The sequence below is a fragment of the Protopterus annectens genome, chromosome 3.part1, assembly GCF_019279795.1.
Source record: "Protopterus annectens isolate FY-2018-M chromosome 3.part1, PAN1.0, whole genome shotgun sequence".
NCBI classification, from domain to species: domain Eukaryota; kingdom Metazoa; phylum Chordata; order Ceratodontiformes; family Protopteridae; genus Protopterus; species Protopterus annectens.
Genome location: NC_056732.1, coordinates 39,714,592 through 39,735,457, shown reverse-complemented (window position 1 = coordinate 39,735,457; position 20,866 = coordinate 39,714,592). Strand labels below are relative to the sequence as shown.

At 39.2% G+C, this 20,866-nt stretch overlaps 1 protein-coding gene across 2 annotated transcripts in view; it reads left to right on the top strand.

Annotated features, from left to right (window-relative positions):
• LOC122797979 (acetyl-coenzyme A synthetase, cytoplasmic-like) overlaps positions 1-20,866 on the top strand; it is a 1,448,208-nt gene that overhangs the window by 1,314,762 nt on the left and 112,580 nt on the right. For both annotated transcript variants that reach the window (XM_044066533.1, XM_044066532.1), the window contains one exon: positions 7,131-7,307. In XM_044066533.1, coding sequence (XP_043922468.1) covers positions 7,131-7,307 — 177 coding nt within the window. The remainder of the gene's footprint in view (positions 1-7,130; positions 7,308-20,866) is intronic.

Here is a 20,866-nt window from a genome sequence, read left to right as displayed (position 1 = left end):
TTGTTGCTTCCATTTTTAGTGAGGGTCTAATAATTGGAGAGAAGAGAGACAGATGATGGTAGCATACACTAGGATTAAGTAACACATGGACATAGCCAAAAGCTAATAAGATGAGCCTTAAGGGAGTTTTTGAATCGTTTGCTATTAGGTGCAGAAGTCAACGAGGGAGGGAGATTATTCCAACATTTTGCTATGCTGTGAGAAAATAGAGCATTACCTGCTGTGTTGTTGGCTGTGGAGACAGAGAGGAGTGATTTGTTGGCAGAACGGAGTGGTCGATTTGGAATGTAGTTAGTCAGTAGTTCCCCTAAGGGCTGGATTTTTTCAGGATATTTTAGGTTGTTATAAGCTATGACTAGTTGGTGGTGGGTTAATAACTGTGGGAGCTCAAGCTACTGAAGTTGCCTAAGAGGTATAGAATGGTGTGTTCTAAAGAGGGAATTTTTTGCAAACTTGGTGATTTTGTTATAACATGACTCAAGTTTCTCCAGGTCAGATTTTCTTACATAGGTGAGAATAGGTGCTGCTTACATGAGTGTGGAAAGAAAGGTGGGTTTTGAGCTAGGGTGACCCGAGCTTGATCTGATGGAAAGTCTTTTTGTCTGTATAGGGACCCCATTTTTTTGTGTACCTTTTCAATAGTTTGAGAGTTATCTATTTCAACACAAAGCAGCTTGGTGTGGAGAGAGGGTGAAATGACAGTTCCATTATTGGGGGAGACAGAGATATATGAAGGGCCATTCCCTGTAACAGCATTAGAATCTGCCAAGTCAATAACAAGGGCAACCTAAGAAGACAGATCCCCCTTCAGAAAAAAGCAAACAATAAAGATATCTTCATCTGTTTGAACCATTTATCACCTTGCTGATCCTCACCCTTCTATCACCTTATTGACCCTTACCCTTCTATCACCTTGTTGACCCTCACTCTTCTGTCCACTAGGAAGCAGTTTGATGGACGGAAAGAGGGAGGGCATTCTCTCTTTTTGTTGACCAGTTGTTATATCACACCTCTGGAACTACAGCACACCCTAGATTAATGTCAACCACACTCTTCATATGTCTTTTATACTCCAGAGCAGTTGGAACCTTTGGAGAAGGCAGTGGTTCTTCAGAAGGGAGCTGTGGAAGTAATGATAGAGACGTCCAGTATGAGTTTTACTCATGCTTTTCCTGATTTCCAAAAACATCAGGGGGACCTAACGCCAGGCTTGAGCTTAAATATCTGAGCCAATTTATGGTTTTCATCAAATTGTGGCATTTGATAGTGTAGTCTGTGCTAAACAGAAGTGGTGAACTGTCAGGTTTTGCCTCCTGGATGTGCATCCTGTATACCACCTTAAGTACTTACTAGGCTGTTGATGTGTGAGGATCTTTTTTTTTTTTTTATCCTCCCTTCATAATTTCTGGTCTTCTACCCCAAGTGCCCCCACCCATCACTGGGTCTTCCAGCCCTTATTTCACCTTCTGGACTTACACCATTTTTTTTCAAGCTGAGGCCAATGTCGAACTTAAGGGCTTATGTGGGGGTGGGGTCGTCAGTAACTGCTTCCATGCAGGAGAGGGATTTTATGTTATGCTCAATCCTACTGACCCTCACTCCTCCTCTATACCCATCACAGAATAATCCAGGACCTACTCCCCTCTTCATGGACCATGCCTCCATCAAGGGAGCAGCGAGATAAATATCCCCCCCTCAAAAGGGCCTTACTGAGACGGACATCTGGTGTCAAAGTCGTGGCCTCAAGCTAAATGCCAAAAAATGTATAGTCATCCCGTTTGGGAAAAACAAAACACCCACAAATTACCACATAGGTGGCAGCCCCCTTAATACAGAAGAGGTAATAAGAGATCTGGGGACCCAGGTAGATAGTAATCTCTCCTTTGACAATCATATTGCCAAAGTAGTTAGGAAATCCTTCTATGTGGCCCATCTAATTACTAAAGGGTTCGCATCTAGAAATAAAGAGGTTATAGTGCCCCTCTACTCGTCACTCATTAGACCCATCATAGAGTACAATGCCCCATTTGGGATGTACCTCACAAGACACTTCTAACAGCTGGAAAGACCACAAAAGTACCTCACCAAGAGGATTACTGGTCTCAAATATATGTCCTATGCAGCCCGACTGAAAAAACTCTGGCTGTACTCAGTGACATATCGCTTACTCAGAGGTGATCTCTGCCTGACTTACAAAGCCATGTCCAACTCAGAATTGATGGACATGCTCCACCTAAAAAAATCCAAGTCACTGCGAGCCACGTGCTCTAGTGAGCTAAACCTCACCACAACAATAAATAGAACATGCTGGAGGGATAGATTCCTGTCACAGAGTCTCCCCATGCTTTGGAACAAAATTCCAGATTACATCAGGCAGATCCCCTCACTAACACTCTTCAAGAGAAACCTTGTGATCGGTCTTGGAGGAAGGGGCAGGAAACACTCTGCTTACCTGGGCTAAGATTCTTGTTTCCTGGAGTGATATCTGTGACATGAATCAGATTGTCTCTATGGATATTCCTGTCAAAAAGAAGCAGAAAGTTAAAAATTTGTCTTCTCATGACTCTGTTACTCTAGATGGGGAAGATTCATTGGGCTTAGCTCAGGTCTTTGTTTAACCTCTTAACCTGTCACATTGTGGATATTTTTGTAAGAGAAAAAATAATTATTCTTTTTATGAAGACTCCCCTGTGTAATGAACAGGGACTAGAATGCGAGGGAACAGATTCTGAGAATACTGCTACTAACCTTACCTCGGATGAATTTCTCTTTTTGTGAAACCATATTTAGGATGAATCAATATTTTCACTGGGAGCAAAATAACAATTTCTTTCAAAATATGTTATAATTTATTACAGCTGGAGTTTCCTCAGTCCCCTGTAGTTCCTCCTTTTCTTCCAGCCTTGGAGAATGTCTTCATTACAGCCTCTAACATGCCTAATAGCCAGCCTGCAGCCCCTAAGAAGACATATATTTATGTGATTTTCCTCCGTCTTACAAATACTCATTTTCTGTTCTCAGATCTGACCCTGCAGTGGTTTCCTTGTCAAATCATTCTTAATAACAATGGAATGTAATTCATTTATTAGTTTATTTATTCATTCATCTTGCCTATTTAATATGTTTTTATTTAACATTTGTTAATTAGGTAGGTGAACTGATGCAAGGACTATGTTTCAGTCACCACCTGACAACATAACTAAACATACAACATAATTTAGAACCATTTACATGGAATGTTGCAGAATGAATATAGACTGGTGCACTATTCAGGCCAAATTACGTCTGGACTAAGTGGTATTGTTTGGCAACTGATCACGGAAGTAAACCTTTTTGTTTAATTTTTCAGATGGTTGTTCCTGCAGTTTTGGTAGGGTGAGTTTTGATCAGTAATGTTTAATTACTTTGAATGTGAACAATAGTACATTTGACTTTTTAACACACACACACACACATGCACACACCCGTCCCCAGCCACCAAACTTATATATACCAAATCAGAAATCTTGGACTTAGAATTTGTAAGTCTGCATTTTTGGTCATTCAGTCTCGCTGTTCTGGGACTTCCATGAACAAGTCTTGGAATATCAAGCAATTACTCTCTATTTATTTATTTATTTATTTATCCATTTACTGGGAAAGTCTGACTGGAGAAAAGCTGCACAAGTAAAAGAAAGAAACTATAAGTACTTAGGTGAAAACTGACTTCATATTGCAGTATACGGTGCATAGACATTAATACACATATAACATGTTGAATAATGTACATATACCAGCACTAAAATAAGATAAATACAATATCATGTAGCATTGAGATGCGTCAACTTGTATATAACATGTCGAATAATGTACATATACCAGCAGTAAAATAAGATAAATACAATATCATGTAGCACTGAGATGTGTCAACTTGTATATAACATGTCGAATAATGTACATATACCAGCACTAAAATAAGATAAGTACAATATCATGTAGTACTGAGATCTGTCGACTTGTTGTATATAACATGTCGAATAATGTACATATACCAGCACTAAAATAAGATAAATACAGTATCATGTAGCACTGAAATGTGTCAACTTTTTGTATATAACATGTCGAATAATGTACATATACCAGCACTAAAATAAGATAAATACAATATCATGTAGCACTGAGATGTGTCGACTTGTTGTATATAACATGTCGAATAATGTACATATACCAGCACTAAAATAAGATAAATACAATATCATGTAGCACTGAGATGTGTCGACTTGTTGTATATAACATGTCAAATAATGTACATATACCAGCACTAAAATAAGATAAATACAATATAATGTAGCACTGAGTTGTGTCGACTTGTTGTATATAACATGTCGAATAATGTACATATACCAGCACTAAAATAAGGTAAACACAATATCATGTAGCACTGAGATGTGTCGACTTGTTGTACGTGTGAGAGTTTATTGCTCACTAATAAAGCAAATGTCAGAGTAAAAAATTGTAACAGTGGATAAGGAGGAGGGAGGGGAGAGTGCGAAAAGTATTTGTTAGAGGTAATAAGTGGTGCAGTTATGAGACAGGAGAAATAATGATTAAAAGCAAGATTAAGAGTAAGACATATAAGAGAAAAATATATTAGCTGCTTCAATGATTAGTGATAGCCTTATACAGCGTCAGTTGCCCCCCCCCAACAGCAAGCATCACAGTCACTGTATTACAGACCTACACAGTCTGTTACATGCACTGCAGGGTGGTTAAGCAGCCATTATTGTAGTCATTGTATTATGGACCTACTCAGTCTGTTACATGCACTGCCAGGTGTTTAAGCAGCCATGAGCGTGGTCATTGTATTACAAACCTACTCAGTCTGTTACATGCACTGCAGGGTGTTTAAGCAGCCATGATTGTGGTCATTGTATTACGGACCTACTCAGTCTGTTACATGCACTGCAGGATAGTTAAGCAGCCATGATTGTAGTCATTGTATTACAGACCTCCTCAGTCTGTTACATGCACTGCAGGGTGGTTTAGCAGCCATGATTGCAGTCATTGTATTATGAACCTACTCAGTCTGTTACATGCACTGCAGGGTGTTTAAGCAGCCATGATTGTGGTCATTGTATTATGGACCTACACAGTCTGTTACATGCACTGCAGGGTGGTTAAGCAGCCATGATTGTGGTAATTTTACGGGCCTACACAGTCTGTTATATGCACTGCAGGATAATTAAGCAGCCATGATTGTAGTCATTGTATCACAGACCTCCTCAGTCTGTTACATGCACTGCAGGGTGGTTTAGCAGCCATGATTGCAGTCATTGTATTATGGACCTACTCAGTCTGTTACATGCACTGCAGGGTGTTTAAGCAGCCATGATTGTGGTCATTGTATTATGGACCTACACAGTCTGTTACATGCAATGCAGGGTGGTTAAGCAGCCATGATTGTGGTAATTTTACGGGCCTACACAGTCTGTTATATGCACTGCAGGATAATTAAGCAGCCATGATTGTAGTCATTGTATCACAGACCTCCTCAGTCTGTTACATGCACTGCAGGGTGGTTAAGCAGCTACGATTGTAGTCATTGTATTATGGACCTACTCAGTCTGTTACATGCACTGCAGGGTGGGAATACTGTTTTCTCATTATCTGTAAAACTTCATCCTGTTCATGTGAAACGTTGTCATGGCAGCAGTACTTAATCATCTTCTTGATACTAACATAACCAACCACGCAGTAGCTTCCAGCTGTACTTTGCATTCTCTCTCATTCTGTCTCTCTTTTTGTTTCCCTGTAGTCAGCTAAATAGTACCCAGTGCTGTGATTGCCCTTTTTGTTAAATGGCACCGCAGGATTATTGATTTTGGATATCAGTAAGCAGCTATCAAGTATTTCAGTGCTGTTGTGTGTTTGCGCATTTCTGCGCTCTTCTTCTCCATTTTAGATATGCTAGTGCCCATCTTTAATTAGTCTTTTCAAAATGTTAAGAAACCTTTCTAAGCAAGCTTCCCTCTGGTGTAGTATTAACCTTTAAAAAGGCATGTTTAATACAGATATGCTTCATTTCACGTATGTTTTTAAATAGCATCGGTCTGCTGAGAAAACCTCCCATCTGCTTTTAGTTATTTTCATGACTGTTCTGGACGCACTAACTGTAGTGATGTAGAAGTTTACAGTTTGCTATCGGAAGTGATTACCGACTTCACTGACATCTGTCATATGTCACATACTTAAGTTCAGTGTGTCAAGTCAGCAAATAATCTTGATTTTTGAAAAATTCTAGTGGCTGTTTTATGTGTCTTATTTATTTATTTTGAATTTATTAACTAGGGTACAGCACTGATCCCACTGAACCTATTTCAGTCTCATCCAGGGGTAAACACAGTAAATACATGACATTATATGCACAGTGAATAACAAAATGTAGTGTATACGTATATCATGTGCAGTATAGAAATCAGAGCTGGAATGCTGAACGAATCACAATCAAAAATAGAGTTAGCGCAAGTTGGTAATATAGAGAAAAGAAGGGTATAAAGAAGTGAAAGTTATTTGACCAGAGAGATAGCAGTTGCTTTTTCCTAGAATCTTGAAATGTGATTTTATTTCCAATTTGATAATGGGTAAGAGGAATGATCATTAAGAAAAAGAGGGTTAACCAAGTAATGATATAATTCAGTGTTGTCATTTGTTTGGTATTGTGAACAACTGCTTTATATGTCAGTCCAACACCAAATAGTTTATCCAGTAATGATTCTTTTAATGAAAACATTATATATTATCATTAATTATAACTCGTTTTGAAGCATTGTCTTTCATTTGATGCCAGCTACTGACTTTTGGGTGGCATTTACTTTTTTTACCCATAAAATGTAAGTAGAACTGCTTCTGCCAGTCTGCATTTTTGGACAAAAAAAACTTTAATTAGAGCATTCTGAAGTGTCTAAAACTATTAAAGCATAGTTTTAATGAATGCATCACATCGTACTGGGAATAACTAAAGAAAAAGAAACAAATACATGATCATATTTATTGCTAAACATTGCTTTCATAGGCATAGACATGTTCCTTCTGTATGTATATATTTTACCCTCCAGTATCATGATTTGTTTTAATTTCTGTATACCTGACAGGCCATTTGCTCAGTACTGCTGAGGTCGAGTCGGCACTCACCGAACACCTAGCTGTGGCAGAGGCAGCAGTTGTGAGTCGACCCCATCCTGTGAAAGGTGAATGCTTGTATTGTTTTGTCACACTGCGAGATGGACACGACTTAACAGATGCATTGACTACAGAGCTGAGAGCGCATGGTACGTATGACTGTTAAAATAAATCCGCAGGAGTCTTCTGCCTTGCCTTTGGTGCAATTAATTGTAGGCTTATAAGATGATATTGTACCATCTACATTTTTATCTTTGCATAGTTAATTCTTATTACTGAAATAGGATAAAACATCAAAAGATTCTCATTTAAAATATTTACACACTTGTTCCCAGCTTCGCCTGAGTGCTGGTGTTTTTTGCACTTGTGCTAAGCTGTGCAAATTTAGTGATGTTTTTATGCAAACCCAAGCAGAGTTCATGGAGCCAGTCTGTTACATTTTATGGGAGAGGGACTGAACACTGTCTCTATGTGCATTAATTATTCATTTCTAATTTATCAAAAGCATTAATTAGCAAGGCATCTGTAGGCTGTCTTTGACTGGCTCATTACTGTTATTTTACATCAATAGGAGTCTTAACTTGACTCTGTATACTCACATAGACACTGATCCTGTAAATGCCAGAATGTAACCAAGTGAAGGATGGATCTTGACAGACAGAAAACAGTGAAGTACTGAAAACTTAATCTGAGAGCAAGTTTGTGAGTGTTTTATTGTTAAGTAACAGAAACATGTTCTTCATCTGACATTATTAAAAGCGTGCAAACTGATGTCATAATATGTAGAACATTGTCCAAAATGGGAGAATGTATTTAGAAACCTCTTACAGAGTATGATGAAAGAAACAATTTTATTCCAGTTTCCGTCTTAAAAGGCTGATATCATGCATGAATGAATTGTGTTTGGTAATTTCAGCCAGCTGCTACTTACATGTTGTAAGCTTTGTATGTGTGCGTATTTATTTTTGTGTTAATCATGTAAGTCTGTCAATCCATGGAGACTTTTTCAGTCATGCTGTTGGCCAGATAATACCCCAGTTGTAGCATACAACATGATATTTTCCCAATTACCCTGATGTAGGATTGACGTCTGACTCCAGCCCTGCTGATCACAGAACCCTTTATGCTTTGTATTGCTTCATTCTCCACAAGGGTGCACCCCAGCCATGTGGCCCTTCACCAAGTGTGACCCTCTTTCCAGTGATGAAAGTGCCATGACTGTGGGGGGGGGGGGTGACAGGTGAAAGTACCTTGACTGGGTAGGGGGGTGAGAGACGAACATACCATGACTTGGAAGGGGGGGTGAGAGGTGAAAGTACCATGACTGGGGAGGTGGTGAGAGATGAAAGTACCATGACTGGGGAGGGGAGTAAGGGCGAAGGGGGTTGTCATACTGTGACTGGCTGATGATCCTTAGGGCTTAGGTTTGACTCTAATCTCTATCTATGGATAGACTGGTAATATGGCCAGGGTGAGCATGCAGTGAGGTGTTGAGAGGGAGTGACCCTGCTCCCACCGAGATGGCTTTTTGTGCCCCTGATCACATGCTGCCTCACTGTTTCTGGATGAACTGGCCATGTCATCAGTGCTAATTCCTGACCCTCCCTCCTAAAAAAAAGGTAGCAGCCGTACTTTCATAATACCCTCAATGCACACACGCATACACACACCCAGATTGGCTGCTCCATTGCCAAAACTGTACATGGATTGACTGATTTAAAGTGAGGGCTTTATCCCACAGATCATACACACATACACACACACACACACACACACACACACACACATATGCACACATGCACAAAATATAATGTATTTGATGATACACTACTTAACAAGGGGCTAAGTCAGTATTTTTTGTTCTAAAAAGCTGCAACAATATTCTTAATACCACCTCTGGATGTAAAACTATACTGCTCTGACAGTTCCTTCTGAAGTTCATGTGTCATCACAGAGTGATAAGTGATGGCACAAGCTGGAACAAGACATAGACAAGGCCCACTGTGAAGACATGAGTTCACATTGTTGTCATTTTAAATCTTATAATTCTAGGAATGCAGGGGATTTTCTTTTTCAAACATGTTATGTTACAGTGGCTTGAGGCAGTAGGGAAACTGATACTATACACAAAATAAATGAGAAGGTTTAACATTGTTTTAATGCCAGTAGTGAAACTTGTATTGTGCATTGTTCACATTTTTGTTGAAAGGCCATCTGTTTAGTGTGAATGTGCAATATCTGTCAAAGAAGGAAAAAAGGTTATTAGGAGGAACTATGCAAAAATAGTATATGTGTTTATTTATTTATTTATTTATTTTTGTGTGTGTATGTATGATAATGTCCAACAAAGATCAGGATCTCTAAATGAAGGACATTTTTCAAGGCTATGAAAATGGTTTGAGATGTTTTATTTCACTGATGGACATTTAAACAACAAGTGCACATATCAGAAATATTAATCTGTGCAAGTGATGCTGATTTCTATACAGAAAGAGAGAAAAGACATATTCCACACAGCACATAAATGGATTGAATGTTTTTCACTCATAGGTTAAATGAATGTTTGTGGGGTGTTCCTCAGTTTCCTAATATTTTTAGAAATACTATTTTGTCATGCAAAATACTTCCAGGTAAACAAAGAATTGAGTTGTGAACCTGTGAAACATGACCAGTAGAGTGACACTTCCTTAAGCGACCAAACTCTGGTATAGAAGATCTAGATGTTATCCCTTAGCGGTAATATGTTTTCTGTCTCTCTAGCAATGGCATCATTTTGCTGCCATTGTTGACATTTTTATAAAATAGTGCAGTTTAGTTCAAGCAGTGTATACTCATGCTAGGTATTACAACATAGTGCATGTTACAGTTATAGGGTTTCTGACCAGTTCTCAGTTGTCTAACACACACCCCCAGAAAGGGTGACATATGATGGTGGATCAGTGGTGCAACTGTTAACATTGTTGCTCACAGCAAGAGGTTCTCCAGTTTGATTCTCAGCTGGGGTGCCTTCTATGTGGAGTCTGCATGTCCTGCCTGCGTTCACGTGGGTTTCCTCCAATTTCCTCCCACATTCCAAAGACGTGCATCTGGAGCGTTTCTCCCTGGGCCTCTGCTGAAAATGATCTCTGACCAAGTCAGATTTTCCCAGTAAACAAATGTTAAATAAATAAATACATTTTTTTCTGGGATTGTTTACATGTACAGTATCCCCTGGAAACCCATTTAATGAACAATCCTGGCTGGATGTGTGTATCTAAAACAAGTGTACAGAAGTAAGGCGAGACCTTTGTGCAGCATCAGTGTATTTCATATGTTAGAAAGAAGTGTAGTTAGACTTCTGGGTGAAGGCATGGGATTATTTGCTCCTGTAATAACGTGCATATGTGATGACATCATGTCCGTTTGACAGATATGAAATTAAAGAAGCTGATTAACCAACCAAAAAAAAAAGTAAATATTGTTTGTAAGTGTAAACTGGCACCAAATCATGCTAACATATTATAATACCAGCAGATAAATGCAGAATTTCAAAACAGGGATAAGGAGGCAAAGGGAATCAAGATGATTCCACAGGAATGAAGGTTTTATATTTGTAAAGAATTTTATAACAATGTCTAAAGTGAAACTGTCAGTGGTCATTGTAACTTGCATGTTATTTTTCAGAAGGCCTAGTAAAAGCTCCTAACTACCACTTGAATGTATTACAAGACTCCATGGAAGTCTATTTTGACTGTCTTTCCATTTTTCAAGTTATAAAATCTGCTGTTTTGTAGATATTGCCCGAAATATCATGTCAATGTACATTAATCTTTTTTTTGTGAATTATCTTTAACTTTGCAATAAGTCCATCATGGGCTTTTACATCAGATGATACCTTTGCAGTCCTTAGGATGATAATCGGTTCTCAAATTGTCCATGTATTTAGTTGGCTTCCTCAGCGGGTTTGCAAATCTCGAATATTTGATAGGACTCGTCTCTTTGGAGGTGTGATCTGCCCTTCCTTTTTAGATACTGCTAAAGACATGGCAGGAGTGCCATCTTCATGTGAGGTGACACTCGCGCATGGCTCTAGTACATCTTTGTACCTACTTTCTCAGTTTGCATCAGATTCTGTGAACTAAATATCTTTCTTTTATAGTCTGTTTTGATCAAATGTCCGTCTTCTACTTACACAGCACAGGCTCTCCAATTACCTGCTTGTCCAGTTATCATACTTTGATACCGCTAATGTCTCCAAGATGGCTGTGTTTGCACTGTCTTCTCTATGCAGTTTTGGGAGATTTCAAGAGTACGTCACAGTAACATTTTTCATTTCTTGAACTCTATCTAGCACTTGTTTGCTTTACCTTGATTATCTGGCATTAGTAAACTCGTTAAACCTTTGTCACTTACTTGTTAGTTCTTTTAAAACAATTCAGCCTTTATTCATCCATATACAAATAAACACTTTATAAAAGCATCTATATTGTACAACCAAAAGAAAAACAACATGGCCATGCAGCCATTCTAAAATGTGAAGAAGTAACAGTTAAATTCTCACAGAAGTGATACAGCATTTTTACACAGGATGGTCCTATACAAGCAGAATGATAGTTTTAAAAAATCAATAAGTTCGACAGATGTTTGGTTATATCGTTCCAGCTGTGCCAGTCTGTACTCCTAGGCAAAAAAAAAAAAAAACATGATGTTATTAGGTGACACTTTCTACTATATATAAAGAGGGTCTATATTATATCATCACACGCTTACAAAAGTGAATGATAATTAATCGACCCCATGTAAGCAAAAGCTTACAATGTTGAAACCTCAGAACAGCTATTTTTTTTCCAAGGGAAAAAAAAAAATCGTTGTTCCAAAAAAAAAAAAAAAACTTTAAAACATTACAGAAAGTGGGGGGCTGTGCCCCCCACACCCCCTACTTAAATATACCAACTTCGAGATCTCACTACAGTGCCGAAAATGGCAAAGTAATGGAAGCTGCCAAGCGAATTCTTTCCCAGGGAAAGAATTTGCTTAAAAGCCGCTTCGCTATTTTGCCTTTTCGTTCTTTTACGTTCGGTCAAGACACATTCAACAAAATGCATCTGCGATCATGTAATAGGAACCCTATAAAGATAATAGCTATGCCAGGACTGAGGTCTGCTGATCTACAATGACAAATAACCAGAACCTGCTTGTTTAGTACAGAGTATGTTTTGACCTCTTCCAAAGTGTAACTACATGAGGTTGCTGCCAAGTCAATTAAAATAATATGCACCCAGCCTGACGTCTCCAGCACTTACCTTGTGATGCTCTTCCAGAAGTGCGGAACATGGCTGCTTCTGTAGTAGTTGATAAACAGCACACATAGAATACAGATATTCTGGCAAATAAAAAATGACATTCACAACCTTTGTTTGAGGCAAAGGTGTGTAACAAAATCTGTCCTTCAGTTTCTGACCACTTGGGTCCCTAGATAGGTCATTATATTACATAAAAGCATTTCTAGTCTTTAAAATGAGATCACCCAAAAAAAAAAAAAAATGAAACCTACAAAATGAAAAGTGTCTGTTTATCAGTTAAGATGTTTTGCTAACTCCACATACAATCCCTTGGGTTTACGATATTCTGTGTTGTGTGAGCTTTGAAATTATGTTGATTGATACTTTTTCTAGATCCCTGAATATGGATCCAAAACTTTGATTTCCAGTTTTGATTCTGATGACCAGGCCTGCACCAAATACCCATAATGGTCTACAAACCTGTTTGGATCTAATGTTGGAATTAATCCAAGATAAAAGGCCATAAAACTGCAAATTAGGTACAGTCAGACTGCTTTTTATGAGGTTAGTTAATTTTTACCTAGACATTCCGGGTTTCTAAAGAAAGTCAACATCTCTCTTTTGCATTTACCGTAGTGGAACAGATGAAGATTTCAATTAAAACCAAAGAAATTAAAAAGAACCATCAATATCACTGCCTTCATTTACATGAGAAAGGGAAGCTTCACTGTCTTCCAGTTATTATGGTTCTTCACTCATCATCTTCTTTCGGCTGTTCCCGTTAGGGGTCACCACAGCGGATCATCTGTTTCCATTTCTTCCTGTCCTCTGCATATTGCTCTGTCACACCAACCACATGTATGTCCTCTCTCACCACATCCATAAACCTTATCTTAGGCCTTCCTCTTTTCCTCTTACCTGGCAATTCCATCCTTAGCATCCTTTTCCCAATATACCCAGCATCTCTCCTCAGCACATGTCCAAACCAACGCAATCTCGCCTCTCTTGCTTTGTCTCCAAACCGTCCAACCTGAGCTGACCCTCTAATATACTGATTCCTAATCCTGTCCATCCTAGTCACACCCAGTGCAAATCTTAACATCTTTAACTCTGCCACATCCAGCTCTGACTCCTGTCTTTTTGTCAATGCTACCGTCTCCAACCCATATAACATAGCTGGTTTCACTACCCTCTTGTAGACCTTCCCTTTCACTCTTATTGGTACCCGTCTGTCACAAATCACTCCTGACACTCTTCTCCACCCATTCCACCCTGCCTGTACTCTCTTCTTCACCTCTCTTCCACACTCACCATTACTCTGAACTGTTGATCCCAAGTACTTAAACTCATCCACCTTTACCAACTCTACTCCCTGCATCCTCACCATTCCTCTGCCCTCCCTCTCATTTACACACATATATTCTGTTTTAGCCCTGCTGACCTTCATTCCTCTCCTCTCTAAAGCATATCTCCACCTCTCCAGGGTCTCCTCAACCTGGTCCCTACTCTCACTACATATCACAATGTCATCTTGAAACATCATAGTCCACGGGACCTCCTGTCTAATCTCATCTGTCAACCTGTCCATCACCACTGAAAATAAGAAAGGGCTCAGAGGTGATCCTTGATGTAATCCCACCTCCACCTTAAACGTATCTGTCACTCCCATCGCAGTCCTCACCAGTGTCACACTACCCTTGTACATATCCTGTACCACTCTTACATACTTCTCTGCCATTCCTGACTTCCTCATACAATACCACAACTCCTATCTAGGCACCCTGTCATATGCTTTCTCTAAGTCCACAAAGACACAATGCAACTCCTTCTGACCTTCTCTGTATTTCTCCAACAACACTCTCAGAGCAAATATTGCATCTGTAGTGCTCTTTCCTGACATGAAACCATACTGCTGATCACTAATCATCACCTCCCTTCTTAACCTAGCTTCCACTACTCTTTCCCATAACTTCAAGCTGTGACTGATCAATGTTATCCTTCTGTAGTTACTGCAGCTCTGCACATCACCCTTATTCTTAAAGATAGGTACCAAAACACTTTTTCTCCACTCCTCAGGCATCCTCTGACTTTCCAAAATTTCATTAAACAATCTGGTTAAAAATTCCACTGCCATTTCTCCTAAGCACCTCCATGCTTCCACTTCATCCTCTTCATAGCTGTCCTTACTTCCTCCTTGCTAATCTGCTTCACTATCCCTACATCATCCAACCTTCTCTCTCTCTCTCATTCTCTTCATTCATCAACCCCTCAAAGTACTCTTTCCATCTGCTCAACACACTCTCCTCCTTGTGAGTATGTTTGCCTCATTATCCTTTATCACCCTTACCTGCTGCACATCTTTCCCAGCTCTGTCCCTCTGTCTAGCCAATCGGTACGGGTCCTTTTCTCCCTCTTTAGTGTCCAATCTCTCATACAGCTCTCTATATGCCTTATCCTTAGCCTTCGCCACCTCTCTCTTTGCCATGCGCCTCATCTCCTTATACTCATGTCTACTTTCTTCATCTCTTTGACAATCCCACTTCTTCTTCGCCAGCCTCTTCCTCTGTATACTTTCCTGTACTTCCTCATTCCACCACCATGTCTCCTTGTCCTCCTTCCTCTGTCCAGATGTCACACCGAGCACCTTCCTAGCAGTCTCCCTTACTAGCTCTGCTGTAGTTACCCAGCTATTCGGTAACTCTTCATTGCCTCCCAGTGCCTGTCTTAACTCTTCCCTGAACTCCACCTCATAATCACCCTTTTTTAACTTCCACCATTTAATCTTTGGGACTGCTTTCACACTCATCCTCCGCTTCTTGATCACCAACATCATCCTGCAGACCACCATTCTATGCTGCTTAACTACACTTTCCTCAGTCACTACTTTACAGTCTCCAATCTCCTTCAGACTGGCCCTCCTACATAGGATATAATTCACCTGTGTGCATCTTCCTCCACTCTTGTACGTCACCCTATGCTCCTTCCTCTTCTTAAAATATGTATTCACCACAGCCATGTCCATCCTTTTTGCAAAATCCACAATCATCTGACCTTCTGCATTCCTCTCCTTAACACCATACCTACCCATCACTTCCTCATCCCCTCTGTTCACTTCACCAACATTCCCATTGACGTCCGCTCCAATCACTAGTCTCTCACCCTTGGGTACACTCACCACCACTTCATCCAACTCACTCCAAAATTTTTCTTTCTCATCCATCGCGCACCCAACTTGTGGAGCATATGCACTAACAACATCCATCATTACACCATCACTTTCAAGCTTCATAAACATCAGACACTCTCTTCACCTCTTCACCTCCAAAACACTATTGGCATACTGTTCCGTTAGGATAATCCCTACCCCATTTCTTCTGCAATCCATACCATGATAGAACAATTTGAACCTGCCTCCTATACACTCGGCCTTACTTCCCTTCCATCTGGTCTCTTGCACGCACAATATATCAACCTTCCTTCTCTCCATCATATCAGCTAGCTCTCTCCCTATACCAGTCATACTGCCAACATTCAAAGTTCCTGCCCTCAGTACTACACTCCTAACCTTCCTCCTCTCTTCCTGCCTTTGGGCATGCCTTCCCCCTCCTCTTCTTCTTCGGCCAACAGTAGCCCAATTTCTGCCAGCACCCTGTTGGCTAACAGTACTGGTGGCGGTCGTTGTTAACCGATCTGGTATGTAATTATGAAATGTTCTCCGCATCAGTAATTTGGCAGAGGTTTTACGCTGGATGCCCTTCCTGATGCAACTCTCCACATTTATCCGGGCTTGGGACCGGCACAAAGAAATGCACTGGCTTGTGCATCACCAGTGGCTGGGTTATATCATAGTTCTTCACTACTTTATTAAAAAGAGTGTCCCAGTTACTGTTTATAATAAGGTGTGTGTCCCTAACAAAATGAATTTTGTACTGGTCATGGCCTAAGTCATTCAAGGTAAACATAAGTAATTTAATACAGTTTACTTGTAACCCCAAGAGGTTGAAACAGGAATCCAAAACATCTAGTACTGTTTAAATATTCTCTTGGAATTGAGAGATACAGCTACAACAATCATTTGCAAGCCAGCATGTTGCGGAAGACTCACTCTACTCCCAACACATTGCTAAATTCTAATAGTATCCCCACACAAATAAAACTCTCTGACAAACTCAGTAGTTTTAAACCACTGCGTAAACAACAGCTTAACCAATCCTGGTCCTGCACATGCTCATCACAAGGTTAATCCTTGATGTTCACCATATGATACTTTCCAAATACTCCCCTTAAACAGAATAATCTCAACCTCTCACTGAAATGATAAAACAATTTTTATTCATAACTGCTGCCTGTACAATCCACTAAGTTGCACTTTGACTTTCTGTTTAGTAATGTCCACCTCTGTAAAATCTTAGAATATATAAATGTAACTATTGTTTGTGTATGAATGTAAATAGAAATGCAACTACTGTGCTTGACTGGAAAGTAGTATATTGCAATGTAAGCAAATAGAGCTTTTGCCCCTGGGCCTTCACTGAAAATGGGTATTACCCAGTCAGACTTTCCTGGTAAACAAAGACAAATAAATAATAATAAACAACTTCAACTCAACAGAACTGAGAACAATGTCAATAGGGGATCCCTTGGTGTGCCCCTTTTTTTAAGACAAAAGGATGATTAAACATCTGACTGACAATATTTTGGCTCGAGGATGGTTATGCAGCATCTTCCATCAACTAACAAAATCTCCTGACATCCCAAATTGTTTTATTAATTTTATTTAAACTTTGGTGATCATGTTAATCCCACTAGGCCAATGACCTCTTTTCAGAGGAGATCTAAGGTGGTATTTATACTGACTAGAGGAAATTTGTCCAGGGCATCAATGAACTTCCTCTACTCTTTTCACTAACAAGGCACTGGAGGGTGTTTCCTGTCAGTGGATGGAATGAAACAGTAGCTTGACTTCAGAGTGTGGCTTGGTACATGAGTTCAGTCCTACAGCTACTGTTTCTACAAAGGCAGGAGTGAGCAGTCCTGTTTATCAAGAAATAGTTTTGAAGGAAGCTAGTTTACCTTCAGAGACTCTGCAGCAAACCTGCCTATGTCACAGAATCTTTCTTGGGGAGATGCTGTGTATCGTTTGTCTGTTTTGGAGGAAGGTTCTGGTCAGAATGGTTTGCTACAGGACTGGAGGAAACATTTCTGTTGAAGTCACTGAGTGAAACTGTTGGAAAGGAGTTAAGCTTTTATGGCTGTTGCAGTGGAGGAGAGGATGAAAGACAGTTCAGAAAATGGCCTTTTGTTTTGATTTTGGCTAAAACCGCAAAGATGGTGAATCATTATTTAATGTGGGATTCTTTGGTAAAGCCATTGGGCTTTATGGTAACTAATGATTGTTTCTTGATTCAATTTTTCAACTTTAAATTTGTGATTTTTTTTAGTTATAAAATTGTATGCCAGAGTGCATACTCTTCCTCAAAAAAAGTATATTTTTGTTTTGGCTTCCTCTGTTTTGAAGAAAAAGACTGTTTCTGCAATTTCTAACTGATATAATACTGTCACCTGATACAAGATAATAATTTCTGCTTTATGTTCTACTGTATATAATGTTACTACATATTTTGGTAGATCTGGCTGGTACATGGAAGGTGTGTAGATTTGGACTGATGCATGGAAGGTGTGGGTTACTTTAAAAGGACATACTGTACAGCTAGAATGTATTCTTATTGCAGATCTGATGCACATCTGATTGCTGATTGAACAAAAAAAGCAATGTTCTCACTGTGATCAGTTTGGGCATAATGTTAAAAATTGTGTATTAATTTGTTCAAGTTCTCTGCAAATGGTCGTGATTGGATTGATTGTCAGTTGGAGGGGGGTTGGTTGTGCTCTAGCTGTTGAAACTACTGGACAGCCTTGTTCAGGAGATGGTCCTGGAGTTCGGGAGGATAATGACCAGGTGGAGGCTGCATGTGATGATTTACCTGTGCTGCAGGTAGGCCCTTGGTTGAAAATTCCATTGTGATGCAGATGGAAGTCTCTTTGTACTGATGAAAAGGGCAAAGTTGTTCACAGCTTCACATGTTCCTGGGGGGGACCTAATTGAGTTTGGTGTAATTAAGGGGTCTTTCTGTTTCTTCCCAGGTCCAGCATGCTGTTCTCAAGGATGTGAAGGGTTCATTGATGTTATCCCAGCCTATTAGAGTTTCTACTGTGGAATCAGTTTTTAAGAGTAACAGAAGTGAGGGGGAATATATTGCAGATACTGACGCAGAGGAAGATATGCAGGTGGATGTTTGAGAGGGAAGGGGAAGAAGGTGTTTATTAGCAGCTGTGTTAAGTAACATAAAAAAATCACTTAAAAAGGGATACAATGAAATACAGCATTTGGTGATTTTTCATTGGTGTACATCTGTTAGGGCAGTTATTATCTGTCTGTTGTATATTTATCAATTGACATCAGTTCAGAGAGAGCAAGCAATAGTGTGTTGGCAGATTTTTTTTTGGATTATGGATTTGGACAGTTGCTCAGGTATTGGTATGTTTAGTTTTCTTGAGGGACACTTTTTTTGAATGCTATAGTTATTTGTCCTGGTCGTGTGGTTTTAGCAGATTGTGCTAGCATACCTGTCAACCTGCAGATATTGAAAACAGGAACAAATGCCCTTGAAAGATAGGAACATTCAGCTAAAATGTGGACATTTAGTTAGCATAAGTTTTGAATACCAAATATCCTAAAACTCGTCCCACTTCCAGAAGAGATTTGGGATACTGCCAACTGTGCAGTTTTCTGCCTCATATTAAGTCTAATCCTTGCAAATTTTGTCGCTTTCTCACATTGAGTATTGACGTCAATAAATAATGACATGCATTTGAGTTTCAGACATCATATCTTTCAGAAAATGCATGCAAATGCAAAGTTTGTTATTCTAGCAACTTTCTTAAATTTGTCCTTGATTTTGGGCCTTTGCCTCTCCATTGTTTTTGGCTTTGTTCAGATTTCTTGCACTTAGAAGTTGAGAGGTATGAATACTACTCAGAAATATGTTTAAAAAACAGAGTGACAAAAATGATGGAAAAATGTAAGCACATTATCAAAAAGACATTGTAAAATCTGTAGAGCTTAATGGATTGTGTTGTAAATTCTACCACATAAGGGCATTTATTTTTGCTTAAGAAAAAGTGACATTTATGAAGTGTGTCCTCTTTCTTTAAATTATTTTTGTCACAGATATGTCAATATCGTAATGTGTTTCAAAAATCACATGTAATGAAGGGGATTCAGAAAATTATGTGAAAAAGTATATATTGAAATTTTTCATCTAATTATTTTGTATGATAGTACTAATGTGATTAAATGTATTCAGTTGTTCAAATCAATGGCTGTTTCATTGTTTCTCTTCTGGTAATCCTAGCAGGAGACCCTAACTGTACCTTGAGATCATAGAGTGCCTTACCCTTTTTATGGATTTTTGGCTCTAGTTAGGGACAGATAGGGACATTCTTATAGTAGGGGTAAGTATAAAACTAAAATTGATTTGTTTATTTATAACCCTTCTGTATTAGAAGTAGACGTGGGAAGGGAATGGGTTGATTTTTCGGAAGATGCTGCTAGACAGCCCTTGTTCAAGTCTGATGCTACTGTTCTGTGATTAGGGGAACAGTATTAAGAGAACAGCAGGGATGTGTGCCTTTTTGTAGAAGACGTATATCTTGATGCAAAAGTTATTTTTAGATTATGTGAATATGAAGGACTTTTATGTTTCTTGGTCTGAATGGTGGGTGGTGTATAAGGAGAAATATGGGCAGTTGCATTGTTTGGTGGAAAAGGAATGGGTGAAAAGTAAGAAATGTGCATATAAAGAACAGTCTGAGTAATTTGACATGCCATTTGGGAATAATAGTCTGGTCTGTCACAGTACGCAAAACGTACTAAAGATGTTATGTGTAGACAAGGATTTTTATGTGAAAGGAATTCGAGAGGAAATTAATTATTATTTAGTGTTTACTGTTCGGAGCGAAGAACAGGAGATGTGGGAAGTGACTGATGGTCCTGGAGGGGCAGTTACAGAAAAATAAGGTATATTAAGATAGGTAGAGAAGTATTTACATAGCTTACGTAGTCCTGTTAGTAATTTTGTTTCTGCCGTCTGGGAAGTTCATCACCTTAGTGCAGAGGTGGGTGCGCTGTTGAATAGGGTTTTGTATAAGGAACAAGTGCACTCTGTATCCACAGAAAATGGTTTGAGTTATTATTTTTATAAAACTATTCTTGAGCATGAAAAACAGTGTTTTTATAGACCTTGAATGAATGTTTTCTGTCTTGGTCAGTTTCTTTTAGTCAATAGTTGCAGTGGGTGAGGCATCAGACTTCAGGTAGGAGTTGTGTGAAAGTATCCACTGAAAACTTTGCTTTTTTGCTTAGTATTGAATGCAGTTACTTTGCC